This window comes from Prionailurus viverrinus, chromosome A3 (assembly GCF_022837055.1).
Source record: "Prionailurus viverrinus isolate Anna chromosome A3, UM_Priviv_1.0, whole genome shotgun sequence".
Taxonomy (NCBI): Eukaryota; Metazoa; Chordata; class Mammalia; order Carnivora; family Felidae; genus Prionailurus; species Prionailurus viverrinus.
In genome coordinates this window covers 35,426,751-35,444,366 of record NC_062563.1, presented here as the reverse complement: position 1 = coordinate 35,444,366, position 17,616 = coordinate 35,426,751, and the positions used below count along the sequence as shown (strand labels likewise).

Genomic DNA, 17,616 nt, shown 5'->3' with positions numbered 1-17,616 from the left:
GTGACTAGGTCATGAGGGCAGAGCCCTCATGAATGTAATTAGTGCCCTTATAAGAGACATGAGAGAAATGTTAGCCCTTTCCACCATGTGAGGACATAGCAAGGAGGCTATCCCAAATCCAGAAAGGGGGCTCTGAATCTGCTGCAACTTGACCTTGGACATCCAGCCTCCATACTTTAAGAAATAAATGCTTGTTGCTTAAGCCACCCAGTCTACGCCAATTTGACGAAGACACCATCTTGGGCACTTTTCTGATGAAGCAGATGGGCATGTTTGCCAACCTGAGTCAGTCTGGACTCAAAGGTTCAAAGAAGGATATCAACAGATAATCCTTCTCAGTAGTATGTAGGTCAAGTTCTAAAAAATTGAGGATCATCTTTCCTCAGTAGCTGTACAGGTAACCAGTGTACTGACATTGTCCAAACTAGATGGGGATTTTCATAACAAGCTGTGTGCTGCCATTGCATTTGCTGCAGCGAGGGGAACTTGTTTACTTGTCAAAGCATCTAACATCCCTCACAGAATAATGAGGTAAGAGTATGGGTTCTAGAGTCAGATGGCTTGGGTTCAAATTCTGGCTCTGCTGCTCTCCAATGCTGGGACATTAGTTCAATTCCTTAACCTGCCTAATCCTTAATTTCTTAATTTCACATGTAAAATGGAGACTTAAACAGAATTTGCCTTATAGGGTGGAGAGTATTAAATGAGACGATATATATAAAGTTCTGTGCACAGCATCTGGAAAATACTTTGCATGCAAAAATTCTAGCTGCCATGATTATTTTTATTATGTCACAGTATATGTCTCCTCGTCATGCCTCAAGGAAATATTTAATGAGGGTGAGGTTAAAAGTAGAAGTTTCCAAAGAGCCCACAGGCCCCTGAGATGTCAGCATCAATGACAGAGATCCAAGTTAAATGGAAAGAAAATCTGGGGGATGATGCCTTACTATATGGCTACCAACTCCATCCCTAATAATCAAAGGTACGTTGCATTCTTCCTTATTTCCTTTTCTCCTTCTCTTCTGCTGCCTTTCCATACTCTAGGTTGTTGCCAATGACCAACAAAATTGAAAACATTGCTTTAAGCAGCTTTGTCTCCTACACTTCTGAAAATCTGTGGCAAGTCTCCCCTTGGGCAATAAGAAGGAATTCTACTCAGTGGACTTATTCATGAAATTAGGAGCAAATAGTCTGTGGAGCAAATGCACTAAACCATCCATTCAATAATACAGGGAATATTACTAGGCCAAGAATAGGATGAATTTCTCAAAGCAGCACAAACTTAAATTGGGGCCACGAGCTTTGAATTTGAAAAACATTTTTAAAATGATTATTTATTTGAGAGAGAGGCGGGGGGTGAGGAAAGGAGAGAAAGAATCCAAAGCAGGTTCCATACTGCTGGTGCAGAGCCCAATGCAGGGCTCAAACTCACGAAACGCAAGATCATGACCTGAGCTGAAATCAAGAGTCAGATGCTTAACTGCCTGAGCCACCCAGGTGCCCCACGAGCTTTGTGCTTTTAATATCCAGAGTGATTAGGAGATAGGCCATTCAAGTCCAGCTCTAGAGACATGCCTCGGTTTGAGTTCTGAGTCACAGTACAAAGTAGAACTCATGACAAGTTTAAAAGAACTCAGAAGTCCTTTCAAGAAATTAAGTTTCTCTTGCTCCAGCTGCCCGTAACGGAGGAACACACACATTACCCTTCCAGCCCTAGTGGCTGTCATGCTCCATCTTGGGAAGGAAAGAGGTATCGTGTTTTCCTCCTTTCTCTGTGAGGAGGGACTGGGAGCAGGATGATGGAGTGCTGTGAAGTGTTCAGCCCACACGAGAACTCCTGAGACCAGCTGCTGCTCTTCTCTTAAATTTGCAACCAGCTCTTAGAATTTCTCATGATCACTGTCAAAAAAACCTCTTCTTATGGGTGAAGAGAAAAAACAACTCTATTTCGGAAGTAGGTCACTGAGCAGAGTTTACATAATGGGACAAGTGAGAAAAGCCCTCTCTCTAGGAGCCATGGGTGAGAGAGTCAGGGCTGGCTAGCACCTCCCTCCATGCCCTGTGTGTGGCAAATGACTTGCCAGTAACCCAGGGGATTTGGGTGCTTCTAGCCGGAGACTGAGCTGGTCTTTAAAATAGTGGGACCTAGCCAGACTCTTGGATAAAGTCTGATTATTAAATAGTTTTAAAGTTTACTTACTTATTTTGAGCGGGGGCAGGGGGAGGGAGAGAGCACACAAGCTGGGGGAGGGGTAGAGAGGAGTCTGGATGCTTAACTGACTATGCCACCCAGGCGCCCCATGATTATTAAACAATTTTTAAATGGGTGAAGCTCTGTTATGCTTCTGAGGTAAATGTCAGAAATGCAGATTATAAATCAGTGACAACCAATCCCAAATGGATTCTATTTTTAAACCTCATTTCCTACCACTTAAGATCAAGGTACTACTGCCCAGTTGGTTGGTGTCAGTTTCTAAGCCATGTTTTTGCCTGTGAAGAATTCACTGGTCCATCACACAGAACAACAGCTTGAGGTTTTCATCTGAGAGCTAAAGACAAACCAGCAAACAAAATCACACACATGTATGCACACACGCTCAGCACGATGTACCTTAGCATGTTTCTTCTTTAAAGAATTTAGCTCCTTCTGTTGTTTCTTTAAATGCTTCAAGTAAGCCTGTGGAAGAAGCAAAGAGGGCCCAAAATCAATTTTTTTGTAGCCACAATGAATACATCTGGTGAGAAACAAAAATATATTGGTTTCACCAATATAGGTAATGGAAGAGTGCTTGCAAAATGAGCAATTTTACCTTCATCTGCTTTAAATCTTCTATCCTCACTTGAGGGATAAGTTCGATACCTTAAAAAAAATTAAAGCACTGTGTGTATTAAAAATTAAAGAGAATAACTGATAATACAAAATTCATCACTTTGAAATCTCATCTAAAGACAGTGAAGCAGCTTTATGTGGATGGTTATGGATATAAGCATCTTAATTTCTTATTACAAAGCAATTAAATAGACAGTTGGCATGCTTATCATCTTCATTCAGGTTACTTACGAGCAGAGCCTGCGTTGGAATTCCTTGTGCACATGACTTACTAGGGAAAGGTGCTCAGGAGAAACCCTCAGGGCAGTGAGAGAAGCAGAACAGGGCAGAGGAAGAAGGTACGGTGTATTTCTAGGGGAAATCCAACCTCAGCCTGACCCTTTCAGAGAGCTCTTTAGAGTACATAGCCCTCTGGAGTTGTTCTACCTCGAGGTAAGAAGACTGGACTTTTGTAACCCCGTAATAGCCACTGGCTTCAGAGGTTGCACAAAACCTTCCAGGTGTTTCCAGACAAGGGCACCGCCACAGTCTGGGAGGGCAGTCCTCTGAGAGAGTTGCAGCTGTGATTTGAAATCAGCCAATACAGGGGCACCTGGGTGGCTCAGTTGGTTAAGTGTCCAACTTCAGCTCAGGTCATGATCTCATGATTCGTGAGTTCAAGCCCCACATCAGGCTCTGTGCTGACAGCTCGGAGCCTGGAGTCTGCTTCAGATTCTGTGTCTCCCTCTCCCTCCCCCACTCACACTCTGTCTCTCTCTCTCAAAAATAAACATTAAAAAAATTAAAAATCAGCCAATACACATAGCAGCTGGGGCAATGGAGTGCCAAACTACAGCATCTATTAATACTACTTTTATCTTTGTATATCATACCAGTCAACTACCTCCCAGCTCTTTTCTCACCTCATCGTCAAAGAAGAAAATATTTTTTTTTCCCAGCTTCTTTCACCAAATTTAATTTTTAAGCAATATGCTATTGAGCACAGCCATGCCTTCAACATACAGGAAATCCTGAATTCAAACTGTTTTATAACAGCTATTATTCTGTGTGATGGACCAGTGAATTCTTCACAGGATGCTGTCATAAGGACCCGGAATAACATACTAAATTATCCTGCTAGTGAAGGATGCTAGGCCAGGTGTCGTCATGGCAACCACAGTGGTAGAAGGATCCCCAAACATTTTCTGTTTGACTGCAGATTTTCATCTTAGACAAACAAAATGAATGTGTGCTCTGTACTATAACTGATTTCCATTAGAATCCCAAAAAATTAGGTATGAGATATTCAATCAAGAAAGGTAGGATTGAGTCCCAGGCTCTTGTTTTTCAGTTTTACTTATTTTAAGAAGATGCACACAGCCCATGTGAGGGCGAGGAAGTGGGAAAAGGAGTCATGGCTAAGAGGAATCAGTCTTGTGATCTAGAACATTTATGATAAGGGTGTCCAGGGACCACAGGGTTGCTCTTTGACCTCTTAAGTCTGACATACAAGCTAACTCCCGCTTTACTGCCAAGAGTGAGAGGCCGTGAATCCTGGCTCCCCAGCTTTGTCTTCTCTTCTATAAAATGAACAGAGTATTGGGGTGCATGCAAGATCCCTGGAGGGGCTATATAAAGAGTTGACCCAGTCCAGTGAGACTTCTTTTTCGGTCTTGGTTAAAGTAAATCATTATGGACAGCAACTTATGGGAACACGAACTTGGTTTCTGCATTTTTTGAGACAGAAACAACTTGTAAAAATTATATTTCCTATAAAGGATTTAGCCAGGAAAAACTCACACTCCACAGAACCAGGATTGGTACATGCTCAGTTCCCTCTGTTGGCCTACAGAAGTGGGTCTAATAGAACTTTTGGCGACAGGGGCTGTGTTCCATATGTGAGCTGTCCAACAACGGAGAGCCACTAGCTACATGTGGCTGTTGGGCACCTGAAATGTGGCTAGTGCAGCTGAGGTGTTCAAGGGTTAATTTTTAAGTTTAAATTTAGATAGCTACATGTGGCAGGTGGCTACTACACTGGCCAGTGCAGTTCTACGAGCTTCCCTGGTGTGCAAGTGGGGTTAAGCACTACACTTTGGGCACCAAAGATTTTGGCTAAATGGAGGTTTACTACATAAAGTTTTTGTTCTTCTCAACAAAGCTCAAAAATAACTCGTTTTCTCCTAAGCTGTAATTTGTAGATCAACTAGGAGTTTAGTTTTATTGATTCCTTATTCTTAAAGAGAAAATCAAGCAGCATTGGTGCAGTTATTGCTGTCTGGCTGTGTGTCTAAGAGAAACCATTAGAACTTTCTCACCTCCACAGATGTGGACAGCAAATGCTGCTTGGCTTGGACCTGTACACCTTGCTCTCTCTACATCAGGCCACTCTAGTTGACTTTGAACTGCCAGCACCTGCATTTTCCTGCCTGAGGAAGTTACCTGAGGACTCTCCCTCCAAAACATGCTTTACCACCCTTTGGTCAACCTAAAATCATTAGGGAACTGATCCCTCCTATGGGAGCTCTCAACAAAAGGCTGACTGTAGTCAAAGTATATGTTCCCCTGCTCATCCAGGAGGATGCACCCTTTGGTCAACCTAAAATCATTAGGGAACTGATCCCTCCTATGGGAGCTCTCAACAAAAGGCTGACTGTAGTCAAAGTATATGTTCCCCTGCTCATCCAGGAGGATGCCTCTGAGGTTAGTGTCCAACACTAACCCTCAGAATGTTCCCAGGGGCACTGAGTTCCAGGTGCCTCTGTGGAGCCTGAACACACTCTGACTACCGGCTACCTTCTCTACCTTGTGTCACCTCCTCAAGCCCCTACCTGTGTACACTGTACCCTGCCCCCCCCCCAAATAAATTACTTGCATTTGAAACCTTGGGTCTGCTTTGGGATGACCCAAATTAAGACAGCTCTCTGTCTTTTTTTAAAAGTTTATTTATTTTGAGAGAGAGAGAGAGAAAGAGAGAGAGAGGAATATGAATGAATGATTCCCAAGCTGACTCTGCACTGTCAGCGTAGAGCCTGATGCGGGGCTCAAACCCATGAACCATGAGATCATGACCTGAATGGAAACCGAGTTGGACGTTTAACTGATTGAGCCACCCAGGCACTCTAAGACAGTTCTCCATCTTATGGAAGAAGGTTGCTTTCACAAATGACACCTCTTCTTACAAAGGTTACTGGAGTATTTTATTTCTTGACTCCCCCGTTCATAGATAGGAGTAGGAAGAAAACCCACCCCTTGTTCACTTCTATGCCATTCTTCTAAAAGCCACCATGCAAAATAAAATAAAATAAAATAAAAATAAAATAAAATAAAATAAAATAAGCCCTTCACTGAGACCAGGTTCTGCTGAGCATGGTTACCTCCACACGTGTCCTTCAAAACTGTACATTAATCTTCTCCATGAACTTCATCTAGCTCATGGTTTTCCTATGTAGGCATTCCCAAACATCCAGTATAGTCATTCAATATATCCATGAGAAGAATGCATTTCATTACTTTCTATTCAAGTCAGATCTAAGTTTCAAGGCCCAGCTCAATTGGGATCTCATTTATAAGTTTCTCTGGGACACTTGCTGGAAGGGACACCCTCTCCCCTCCTGTTTCTAAGGGTCAGCTCTCACTGACCACTGCCTGGCCTGGCTGTTGTGTGGGACCCCATCTACATTACCCCTCTAGCCACATGAGGTCCCTGAAGGTGTGAAGGCATTTCTCACAGAATCTGGTCTTGTCACATACAGTAGATTTCCAATTTTCCTAAATAAAAGGCCAGAAGGAAACAGCATGTAGACCCTCTTTCTCAGGGCGCCTGTTGAAGAGACTGGACTGGAGATGAGAAATGCTTGGCTCCTTCGTATCTTGTTTGAAACCAGGGGTGAGACAGTTCTAAATACAAACATGTTCCTTCTAGAACTAGGATTGCTTTTGCCTTCTGTAAACTGGTCATACTGCAATTTTTCAGGCCACTTGACTTACTAAAATTACTAATGTCTTTATGTACTAGGGGGCATGATACAAGCACTTTAAACAAAAACTCTCCCATTTCCTACTGTCTCTCTCTGTTTGAACGGCTAATGTTAATAACGACCAGTACTGGAATGGAATGCCTAAAGCCTGTATCATGGGCTTGCTTATATCTCCAGGGAAGAACAGACAAACAGCTGCAGGCAAAGCACAATTTGGGCTACTTTCGTGCAGTCTCATTTTCTAATTTGTTATACAAAGCTTCACACACTCTTAGTTTCCTGCTAAATTACTATGCTGCCATGGTTTGGAAAAGCCTGTCATTTCTTACCTTAAACTGTAGCACTGTGTGTAGTTAAGGGTACAACTTGATTCTCTAACATGGAGGGCACTGAATTCACACGTAAGTGGGGAAATATACATACTGAGTAAAAAACCACTCAAAAAAATTCTTATCACAGTAAGAAGAATGAGTTTAGTAAATGATTCATGATCAAGGAGGACATTCAAAATGTATAATTAACAGTGTGGGATGGGCACCATCCAATCAGAATGAAAGCCCAGCCAGTAAGCATGGAAGTCAACTTTAAATAACCAATATGGTTGTGTCCCTACATACCAGCTGAATATTAGCACTTGGGGCACATAATTCTTTGTGGTGACACTTCTTAGGATATCTTATTTCACCCACAGGTAACCATATCGAATTGGTCTTCAAATGTCCATCTGACAATTTCACAAATAATCATGGATGCTCAATATCTACCCATGCGGGCAAACTGCCAATAAGGGAATCTGGAAATATCAGAACAATGATGATTCTGTTGGTTCATGAGCCCACTGCCTGTCTGGTAGGCAGAAGAGCACAGGGATGAATTAGTGAAGTTCATTGTGTGGAATTCTTTTCATCAAGGAGACTGAATTCAAACATTTCCCAAAACTACAGATATTGTACCCAGTGCCCTAAGGTGTAGGAATCTAGCAGATGAAATCCAAATGTTGACTCCCTGTTAAACACTCAGGAAGATTAAGCAGTTGGTCCAATCTGCAAGAAAGCTTGCTGCTCTGGGGTTTTATAGGGCAATAAAATGAGCAGTACTAGCAACTCTAATGCTCTTCATAAAGACCCTTCAAAAAGACTCTAAAATTTCCAGAACACACAAGGAGCTCAAACACCTCCCCTTTACCTTTCTTGGCTTCCACTCCAGACCCCAGGGCCGCCGTGGTGGTTGGTCTGAGCTCAGAGCTGCTCTGCGGGGTCACGTTTGCTTTGGCAGTGTTGGCCTTTCCTTTCTTGTCATTCTTAGAAGTATCACTGGGCACATCTGCTATGTCACTCTGGAACAGAAATGTTTGTGTTAAGCCGGATGTAAGCCACCTCACGTTCAACTGTCTGGCGCTTTCTCTATCTTACTTAATCCAGTCTGAACCACTCAACAACTTCCTACAACTCTCTTAATGGATCTTTGCCTGGCAGGAGAAAAGGTGCAACTCTTTTACAAACAGGGTATGGTAAAGGGAGCTTTAAAAACAAAAGAACAAACAACACAAGTGCACTGAAATGGGAGAAGGTGGGATGCAAGACTTTCATAAACAACAAAGAAATGTAAATGTCAATTTCATTAATTTGTTGAGTTGGGTTAACGGGTATTGTAGTGTATCATAAAAGCATCCTGTATTTTAAACATTCCTCAAAGCATCATCGATTTCCATTTATTAAATAGGCTACACTTTTACAGTCCCTTGAAACTATTTTGTTGACTTGATGACTTCAGTTTTAAAAACACTCAAGTTTGCTATATTAACTTATAACTTTCTCTTGCTGTTATCATCACTGACCACCAAAATTCCCCAACTTGGCTGTCTTTAGTCAACTGCTACTTACAGTTTCAATGCCCATAGCTCTCATTTGGTCTGCTCTCTTTTCCGTAATGGAAAGAAATTTCTTTGGATCTGATAAAGCATCCACAATATCTGTGGGGGAAAAAGCCAATGAGCTGTTGATTCTGTCTTACTATAAACATCCAAGAAAATTCAGCTAATAAACAATTCATAATCCTGGACCCGGGTTATGTCTTCTGTTAAGTACCTTCTCCTAGGAAATAAGACAAAGTTTGGAAAACACAGCCAGTTACAGGAAACAAGAAAGAAGGCAAGGCAAGGATCAAAGACCAGATGACTTTCTCTCTTTGGGTTTCCCCCCAAATAACGATGACAGTGTGGCAGGGCAAGTCAATTGCCCTGGGTTATTGACTAATTTGTGTGACTCTGAGTGGGTTGATTCATGTCCTCAACTGTGTTTCTTCATTCGAAAATCAGGGCTGATACCACCCACTCTGAAGGTGTACTAGGAGCATTCAGTGAAATGATAAATGTAAAAAGAACTTGGCACACAGTAGGTACCTCCAGTATCTCAGTCTTAATTTTAGATAAGAAGGCTAATACGTATTTAAAGCCAATTTTGGTTCCATGGTAGTTAAAATGAAGTATTTCCCCAGCATTTTCTCAGATACACCTGGCACTTAAAAACAGTAAAACTTCATTTTTTATATAATGTCATTTGAAGAGTTTCAAGTACTTTCTAGCAGAATCTCATGTAATTTTGCATTATTTACCAATACTATAGAAGTAATAATTATTCTCATTACCTTAAAACAGTACATAATTTACCAATTTCAAAAATTGTATGTGTGTCAATATCTTCCAGTAAAATCAGGCTCCTTATAACATTCTTAAGATAATTTTTGTTTAATTTTTTCCTTTTTGTAATAGAAAGTACATGTGCATGATAAACAAACATATAAAATATAAAAATCTCCTTCCCTGACACTCCTACAGCCAGTGTATATTGTTATCTATTTCTTGTATGTATTGCAGTAACATCCTTGAACATTTCCGAGCATACATTTGCAATGTCCATAGCATAAATGACTAGAGGTTAGAATGATGGGTAAGGGTATTTGTTCTTTTGGTAGTTACTGACAAATTGACCTCCAAAGACGTTGCATCAATTTATTTTCTCCTACCAAGGGTATATGAGAAGGTCTAAATCCAGTTATCACTTATGTCCTTAAGAACTCTTTTTTCTCCTAATGGGGAATGTGAACAAATTAGCTCTTAAATCTTGCTTAGGAAAAAATAAGAGATAATCATTTTCTTGGAAGTTAATATTCCAGAAAAATATTTACCTTTTTAAGTCCTTATTATTATGAACATTTTCAAAGATACATAAAAGTGGAGAGAAAGGTAAAATAACCCCTCACATACTGATGAAGACCTAACAGTTATAAAGAGTCTACTACATTTCCTTCATCTATCATCCTTCCTTTTTTCTTTCTTTTTCCTCTCTGCTGACACATTTTAAGGCAAATTCCAGACATTATAGCATTTGATTCCTAATTACTTCTCTACGCATCTCTAAAAAGGGGTGTTTTTTTTCAGAACCAACCATACCAACACTTTATCCAACAAAGTTGGCAGGAATTCCTTACTATAATAAATGGCCCATCTTAATATGTTCCCTATTTACAATTAATTTTTTTGAATCAAGATAGAGTCCATTCTAGGTCTCTGATAACTATGTCTCTTAAATTTACTTTCATCTAGACTAGTCTCTGCTACTATTTATTTTTCACAACGCATAGATTTGTTGAGGAGACTGACCAGGTGTCCTATGAAATGTCCCACATTCTGAATATCAATGTTTCCCTGATGTGTCATTTAGGCTTGACTTTCTCTTCTTCTAAGAATACTCCAGAGGAGGTACTGTGACTGCTTATGGGTCACGTGAGCGCAGATAAAGCCTGACTGCCCCACTTGTTGTGGTCTACTCAGTGACCCCAGTTGTTGGGTCAACTCATTGAATTGGCTCAGGGCTTTTAGTCCATCTGTGTCTGACTCCAAAATGCCTCCTCCTTCCACCTGTCTACACTGTTATGGGGCAAGGTGAAACTCAAACCATGCCCACCTAACCCCCTGCCCTTCACTTGGAGAAAACCTACCTGGTGTAGGCCTCCCTGCACGTGCCCACATTGGATATACTTTGCCTTGGTTTCCCACTGGCACATCTCAGTAGATGATCCATAGGGCTGGCTTGTTAGGAAACAAGTACTTGCTTATCCTTAATGGTATACCATTAGTTTGAGGGCCTGGGGTGTTTATGGCATTTCTGAGAGGTTACTAGTAGTCCTTCCAGTAGGAATAACAGATAGGGCTTTAATCACTTAAAGCCCATTATAAAACCAATGAAGACCTTAGAGTGTGAAATGATCCATAACCCATCCAAACTAACCAAGCTACTTTCATTTTTGTATATTCTTGTGTAATTTTTTCCACATGAATACATATCTTGTATGGTTTACTTGAAATTACCCAATCTGTCTTTTCTCATTTATTAGGTTATACCTGTATAGTTTTAAAAATTACTTTTAGTGAATGAATAATGTCCCATTGAGTTTATGTACTAAACTATTCTCTACTGCTAGATATTTAGATGGACTTTCAAGTTTTTTCTTTTTTTAATGTTTATTGTTGAGAGAGCGAGAGTGAGCGAGAGCAAGAGAGAGAGAGAGGGAGACACAGAACCTGAAGTAGGATCCAGGCTCCGAGCTGTCAGCAAAGAGCCCGACACAGGACTAAAACCCACAAAACAGGAGATCATGACCTGAGTCGAAGTCGGACACTTACCTGACTGAGCCACCCAGGCGCCCCACAAGTTTTTTTCTTTTTATGAAAGATGACTTTGCAAGAAATAGGTTAGTACAAAAACAGATTTAGCATTTTCTTTTATCAGAAAATTAGTGATTCAGATACATAAGAGATATGTATCTCTATATAAGATACAACTTATATACTTGATAACAAGATATGTTCCTAATAAGCTTTAAAATAGTTATTTAAGAATAATTAATGGAAGGAACAAGTACTAAGCAAGTACAGCAGAATTAAGAGGGTTCAGTAGGTTCAAAAATGCCCTTCAAAATTCATGACTGTCTGGAACTTCAGAATGTCCCCTTATTTCCGAGTAGGGTCTTTGGGTATGTAATTAGTTAAGGACTGAGATAGGATTAGGATAGGCTCTAAATCCAATGATTGGTGACATTATAAGATGAGAAGAGGACACACAAAGACAAAGAGAAAAAAGGCTAGGGTATGATGAAGTCAGAGAATGGAGAAATGGAGCTACAGGCCAAGGGATGCTAAGGCCTGCCAGGAGCTCAAAAGAGGCAAGGAAGGATTTCCCTAAGAGCCAAGTCTTTGATGCTAAATTTCTAGTCTCCAGAACTGTCAGAGAATAAACTTCTGTTGTTTTAAGTCTCCCATCATGTGGCAAATTTGATTACCAATGGTAACTGATAAAAAAAAATCTTTTAAGGAGATAGAAATTTATTGAATACGCTGCAAGGGAGCAGTGGGCAGGACAGCAAAAAGGAGACTGCCTGCGAGGAGGAGGTGATGGTGAGGAGCCACAGTTATAGAGCAGAGTGAGGGCTTATAGGAAAGCATGAAATTTTCCCTTTCTCATAACTGTGCTTGTTTTTAAGTAGCCCATTGGTTAGTTAGGGCCTATAGCTATTTTGAGGAGGCTCACTTAATGAGCCCGTTCGCATCAGCTTGTTGATGGTCGCTGTGGGCCCTTCTGCCTTGCTCCAGTTTTCATTGCTCAAGCCTGTTGCCTAAAAGTGGACTCTATACTTCCCCCTGACAGATCGACAGTGGCAAATCTTTGGCATTTGGGCACAAGTCTCAGCTTCAGTAACTTCTTCCTGCTGCGTGAGGGGCGTAGAGATGTCCCTACCTATGGGTCAACATTGGTCAGTTGGGAATTTCTATGCAGGAATTACAAAAGGCAGAAGCAGCCGAATCCAAGGTGGACAACATATGTGAATCGTCTTCAGCTTGAAGTTATGGCAGTGAAGGAATCTTCTGTTATTGGGTGTATCTTTCAAATAAAACAGGCTTTATCATTGTTAACAGGGAGCATCCATCCATCAGCCCCTAGAGACCACCCCAACGTCCTGTCATGGTTTGATGAAAGAATATTTTGAATCCCAGAGTGTTCTTCCTGTTTCTTGCAGCTATGTCATGATCCCAGCCTTGAGGGTCGATTGTGTACAATTCTGATCTTGAATACAGGTGCTATATTTTATAACATACAGTCATGACACAATACAGTAAACTAGGCTATATACTGCTTTGTATTACAAGGACAAACTGGCTGAGATTTCTGATCAGCCATCTGCTGTAGGATTATGTAGATATAGCCTAAATTATACATCAAAATAAGATGCTGATTTATCCATTAGTTGGATAAATATCATTACTTAAACCTATCTTCAATTACCAATATTAACAATTCTAGAAGCCACTGGGGAGTTATGTTCCCGGATTCTGAAATCGTGCCTTATTATTTGAGTTTAAACGAGATGCCTTTTTCAGTTACATATGCCTTTAAAATTTTTATAATATACAACTCAATAGTGTTCTTGATCAAATGGCAACAAAAATACGCAAAGTAGAAATAAGGCTTGTTCAAACTGAATCACATGAAATTTTCCCTTTCTCATAACTGTGGACAAAAAGATGATGTCAAAAAGATAAAATACCTGGAACAAGGCTTAGGTTAGCAGGTTACTTGAGACAAGCACTTCATTCTTCGCAATTTCGAATAAATCAGATACTTCTAGGACACGGGATTTTGCCACGTGGTGGCAGGTGCTCATTCTGCAGCTAGAGTAATACATCCACGCAGAGGGCAGCCAGTGGGATAGTTCCACCAAAATTTTTCAGCAAAAGGGCTCAGGATTAGAGAGTCAAGACCTGACGAGGCCTCTTTAAGGTAATTTTCCTTTTGTAACTTAGTTTCTCCTCTGACTAAAGCCATATATATACCTGACATTTAAAGAATGATTTACACACACATTATACATGCACATATTATATATACATTTATATATAAATATGCTGCATATCAAAAAGGGAAACCACTTTTTATTAACATTTAAAATAATTTATAACCAGAGAATGAGAAGCTGTCCCTCAAATATCTCATACCTCCAATATGCTTGTATAACTCTATTGGAAAATGTTATTTTTCCTTCCTTCAGCTCAGGAGAGCATATTCTTGGCCAAAGATTTGCATATTCAAGTAGACCTGTTATCTCTCTTTGGTACCAATGTGGCATTTCATGGGCATCTTCCCCTTGTACTGGGGGAGCACTGTGGCTGGTTACGTAGTTCTCCATTCCACAGGACAATCCCCTGTGGCAAGAATGAAGTTGAAATGCTGATCAACATTGACCTATGTGCTAGGCGTGTCCAGGGACAGGGCACACTGACCTTCTAACAGGGTACAGACCTGCGCATGCAAGAGTCTGACCCTACAGAACCCACAAGGGCAAGCTGAAATTTCCCAGATGCCTGGAAGCCAAGGCACAGGCTCTGGAACCTTTCTTTTCAAAAAGGAACCAGTCTGGGGCACCTGGGTGGCTCAGCTGGTTAAGCATCCAACTCTTGATTTCGGCTCAGGCCATGATCTTGTGGTTCGTGGGTTCGAGCCCTGTGTTGGGCTCAGCACTGGCAGAGTAGGGCCTGCTTGGGATTCTCTCTCTCCCCACTCTCTTCGCCCCTACCCTGCTCATGCTCTTTCTCTCTCAAAATCAATGAACAAACTTAAAACAAATAAAATAAAAAAAATAATAAAGAACCAGTCTGCTTTTTCTCATTTGCTTCTTTCTTCCGAACTTAACAGAAGTTTTACTTATTTATACTTACTTATTTATACTTAAGGAAAAAAGCCCACTATTTCTAGGTTGAGTGCCATTTCCAAAAGTCTGGTCGCTCATGGTGAAGACTTTCCATGTATAATCGTTTTTTCACTCCTCCTTCCCTCCCACCCACCCTTCCTCACTTCCAGAGTTGAAAACATCAATTTAAGCATCCCCAAGAACTGAAAAGAAGGTAGCAATTCCTCAGCACAGACTTCCAGATACTTGCAGTCTTTATAAGGGAGGTCCATCTTTGTGTTTGCTTGTTTAACTGTTGTTTCTCAAGGCATTTGAGTGCCTTGGTGGTGAACACCAACCATGGCACCTAGATGGCCCCCTCTTGGCTCAGATCTTCTCCTGTTTTCCCCTCAACAGTTTCTATCTTATCAAGAGGTAAAGGCAGCAGAAAAAATATACATTCCCCGGATCTCTGCAAAGCAATGCTAAAAAAGATCAACAAATCCCATAACTATGATTTTAGATGAGGTTTCTTACCTTCTAGCAAATGATTAATCATTGACCAAATTCCATTTCTAGAATGCATAGTGATATGTTAGGTGTAGGTGGGGGTGGGGGAAGACTTTGTGGTTAAGTAACACTGGGAGATGCCTACGTGTCCCCCTCTTCTTGGGCTCCACAGTACATTTCTAGGAATGATGTAATAAGGAGCCTGTTTAAATTCACCTCACCTGGCAACTCCTGAGCCAGTTCTCCATAATCCATCCTGCCCCCTTCTCTGGAGCTTTTCTTCTTGGTGTTCTTACCAACATATTCTGTAGTTCAGAGGAAGCCATAATAATGGATACCACTGCAACGCGCATCAATTTTCCAACAAATGTTTGATAGAAAAAAAGTGTTTTAGCATCCACAAGGGAGAGGAGGAAATGGAGCGACCTTTCACTCTATCAGAAAATCCTGAGATCATGGCCCAGCAATGGCATCTTGATTAACAACTTTCCTCCTTTTGAACCATGTGATGTAAGAAGCGGCCCACTATCTTTGCAGAAGGTTTGGAAAACAACCCTGTAAGATGCTGGGCAGAGACAGCAAGAAACACCCACCCCCAGGCCCCATGATGGCTCTTTAATCACAGGGCAGGCAGAAAGGAGGAACAGGCAAATAAACAAAAGGGCTACTTCACCTTTCCTTGCACAAAAGGGCCTAGGTGCAGAAGAGAAGACAAAACCTACAGCTCTAGGAGCAGTGATAGGCGCTGCTCAAGGAACTGGTGGCGAGCGGCTCACCCAACACATCTCAGAGTGACATTTAAATATAATGCTGATGTGCCATATATTCTGGAAGCATGGCATCAACTCTCTTATTTGTTCCCCTTACCACTCAGTAATAAGACATACAAATGATCAAAAACAACAGTGGGTGAGAGAAATACTAATGCTCATTTAATTGCCATCTGCTTTGGAACTGCTTCCCATCACAAACAGCAGTGGCTCGCAGTGATAAGGCCGCTGCAATGGCTAAGCGCTGAGGTCCATGGCATTTGCACTTACAGATAAGGCAGCAAAGACAACCCCACGTCTCCAAGGCTCACTGGATTTGACAAAGGAAAACTGACCTTAGCACCCAGCCTAGCACTTTCCTATTGTGTGTGAGTGTGGGAGTAAACAAGAGGGCTATTTTACTCTATGTTTAGTAGAAAAATAATACTAAAGAAATTAAATGGAGCCTTTTTGATTCATTCCTAGTCATCCCTGTCTTAAATGTTACTGCCTGTTTTCACATCAAATTTCAGTTTCTGATAGTTAAGAGATGTCATCTCTCTTCTTCAGCCCAGGGACATTTTACATCCATGCAGCTTAGGAACAGAACCATCTGTGGAGAGAGCTCCGAAGTTGGAGCAGCCATATTTGCTCTGTGTTTTTCCTGTGTGTCATGGGAGTTCTTGCTACAGCAAGGAGGAGAAGCAATTGCACTAAATTCCCTGTCTCTGTCGTCTGACAGGGCAAGGAAAGAAAACCGGAAACTGACAGGAGAAGAAAAGGGTCAGGGGGAAATACTGGGTCAAGACTCAAATCATTTTGGGAGGGAACTGGAGCAGCCCAGAGTTCAAGGTGTCTAAAGATCACCATATGCATGAAGGCAGAAGGAATTATGGGCAATCGCAGAAGTACCAAATTGTCTCTGTAAGGAGGGATTCTTCATCCCCTGGTGACCTCACAGCACAGAACTCCAATAAGTAAGTGACCGGAAGCTCCTGTCAATGCCCAAGCCCTCCCCCTAAGGAATGTCTTAACTTAGAAAAGCCTTTTAAGGAACATTTTTTTTGTTTCTATAAAATGATGCCACCCACCCAACATTACTGAGACTTAAAATACATTTAAAAACTATATAGAACATGGAGTTGCTGGTGCTTAAAGAAAATCATGGTCACATTACTAATGCGTTAGAATTCTGAAATTTTGTAGTAGGCATGGAATTAAAAGATTTTCCTTATGATGGTGAACTGCTTATGACAAAATAGTCTACTGCAGCAAAGTAAAGGGTAAAGTTAGGGAGAAGAAAATGTAACTGGTGGATTTTTCTTTAGCTTGTTAGATATAAACAGAAATGAAAAGAAATTAATGGAAGGGTTGCTATGGTTGGGCACTGTAACAAGAACTCACTAGATCTTCACCTATGAGCTGGGGACTGCTGTTATCCCCGAGCCTCAATGAGGACACGACAGGGTAAAATGTTCTGCAGAGCTCATTCCGGGTCACACAGCCAATGAGCCGTGGGGGCTCCAGCCAGCATCCTCACGTACCTGCTAAGCGGCCTCCATGAAACAGCAGGCCAAGAACGATAGACAGTATTTGAATCCCCAACCATTACCTTCATAGAAGTTTATCTAGACATTGAGATGTATTTGAGACCGCTTTGGAAATTATGAGAGAACTTGTAATTAAAATTTACTTTGAAAAATTACTTCAAAAAAAGAGAAACCCAATTTAAACAAGCCCACGAAGGGTACCAGAGAGGTATTTTAAGGGAAAAGAAATACAAGTGAGCAAGAAACACATGAGATACACTTAGTCTGATTCATAATTTTAAACTAGCAAATTG

At 41.1% G+C, this 17,616-nt stretch overlaps 1 protein-coding gene across 12 annotated transcripts in view; it reads right to left on the bottom strand.

Moving 5' to 3' along the window:
• The window catches only part of PLCB4 (phospholipase C beta 4), a 426,835-nt gene that overhangs the window by 32,414 nt on the left and 376,805 nt on the right, over positions 1-17,616 (bottom strand). For all 12 annotated transcript variants that reach the window (XM_047852988.1, XM_047852994.1, XM_047852992.1 and 9 more), the window contains 4 exons: positions 8,676-8,764; positions 7,978-8,128; positions 2,814-2,863; positions 2,615-2,680 (listed from right to left, as the gene is read on the bottom strand). In XM_047852988.1, coding sequence (XP_047708944.1) covers positions 2,615-2,680; positions 2,814-2,863; positions 7,978-8,128; positions 8,676-8,764 — 356 coding nt within the window. The remainder of the gene's footprint in view (positions 1-2,614; positions 2,681-2,813; positions 2,864-7,977; positions 8,129-8,675; positions 8,765-17,616) is intronic.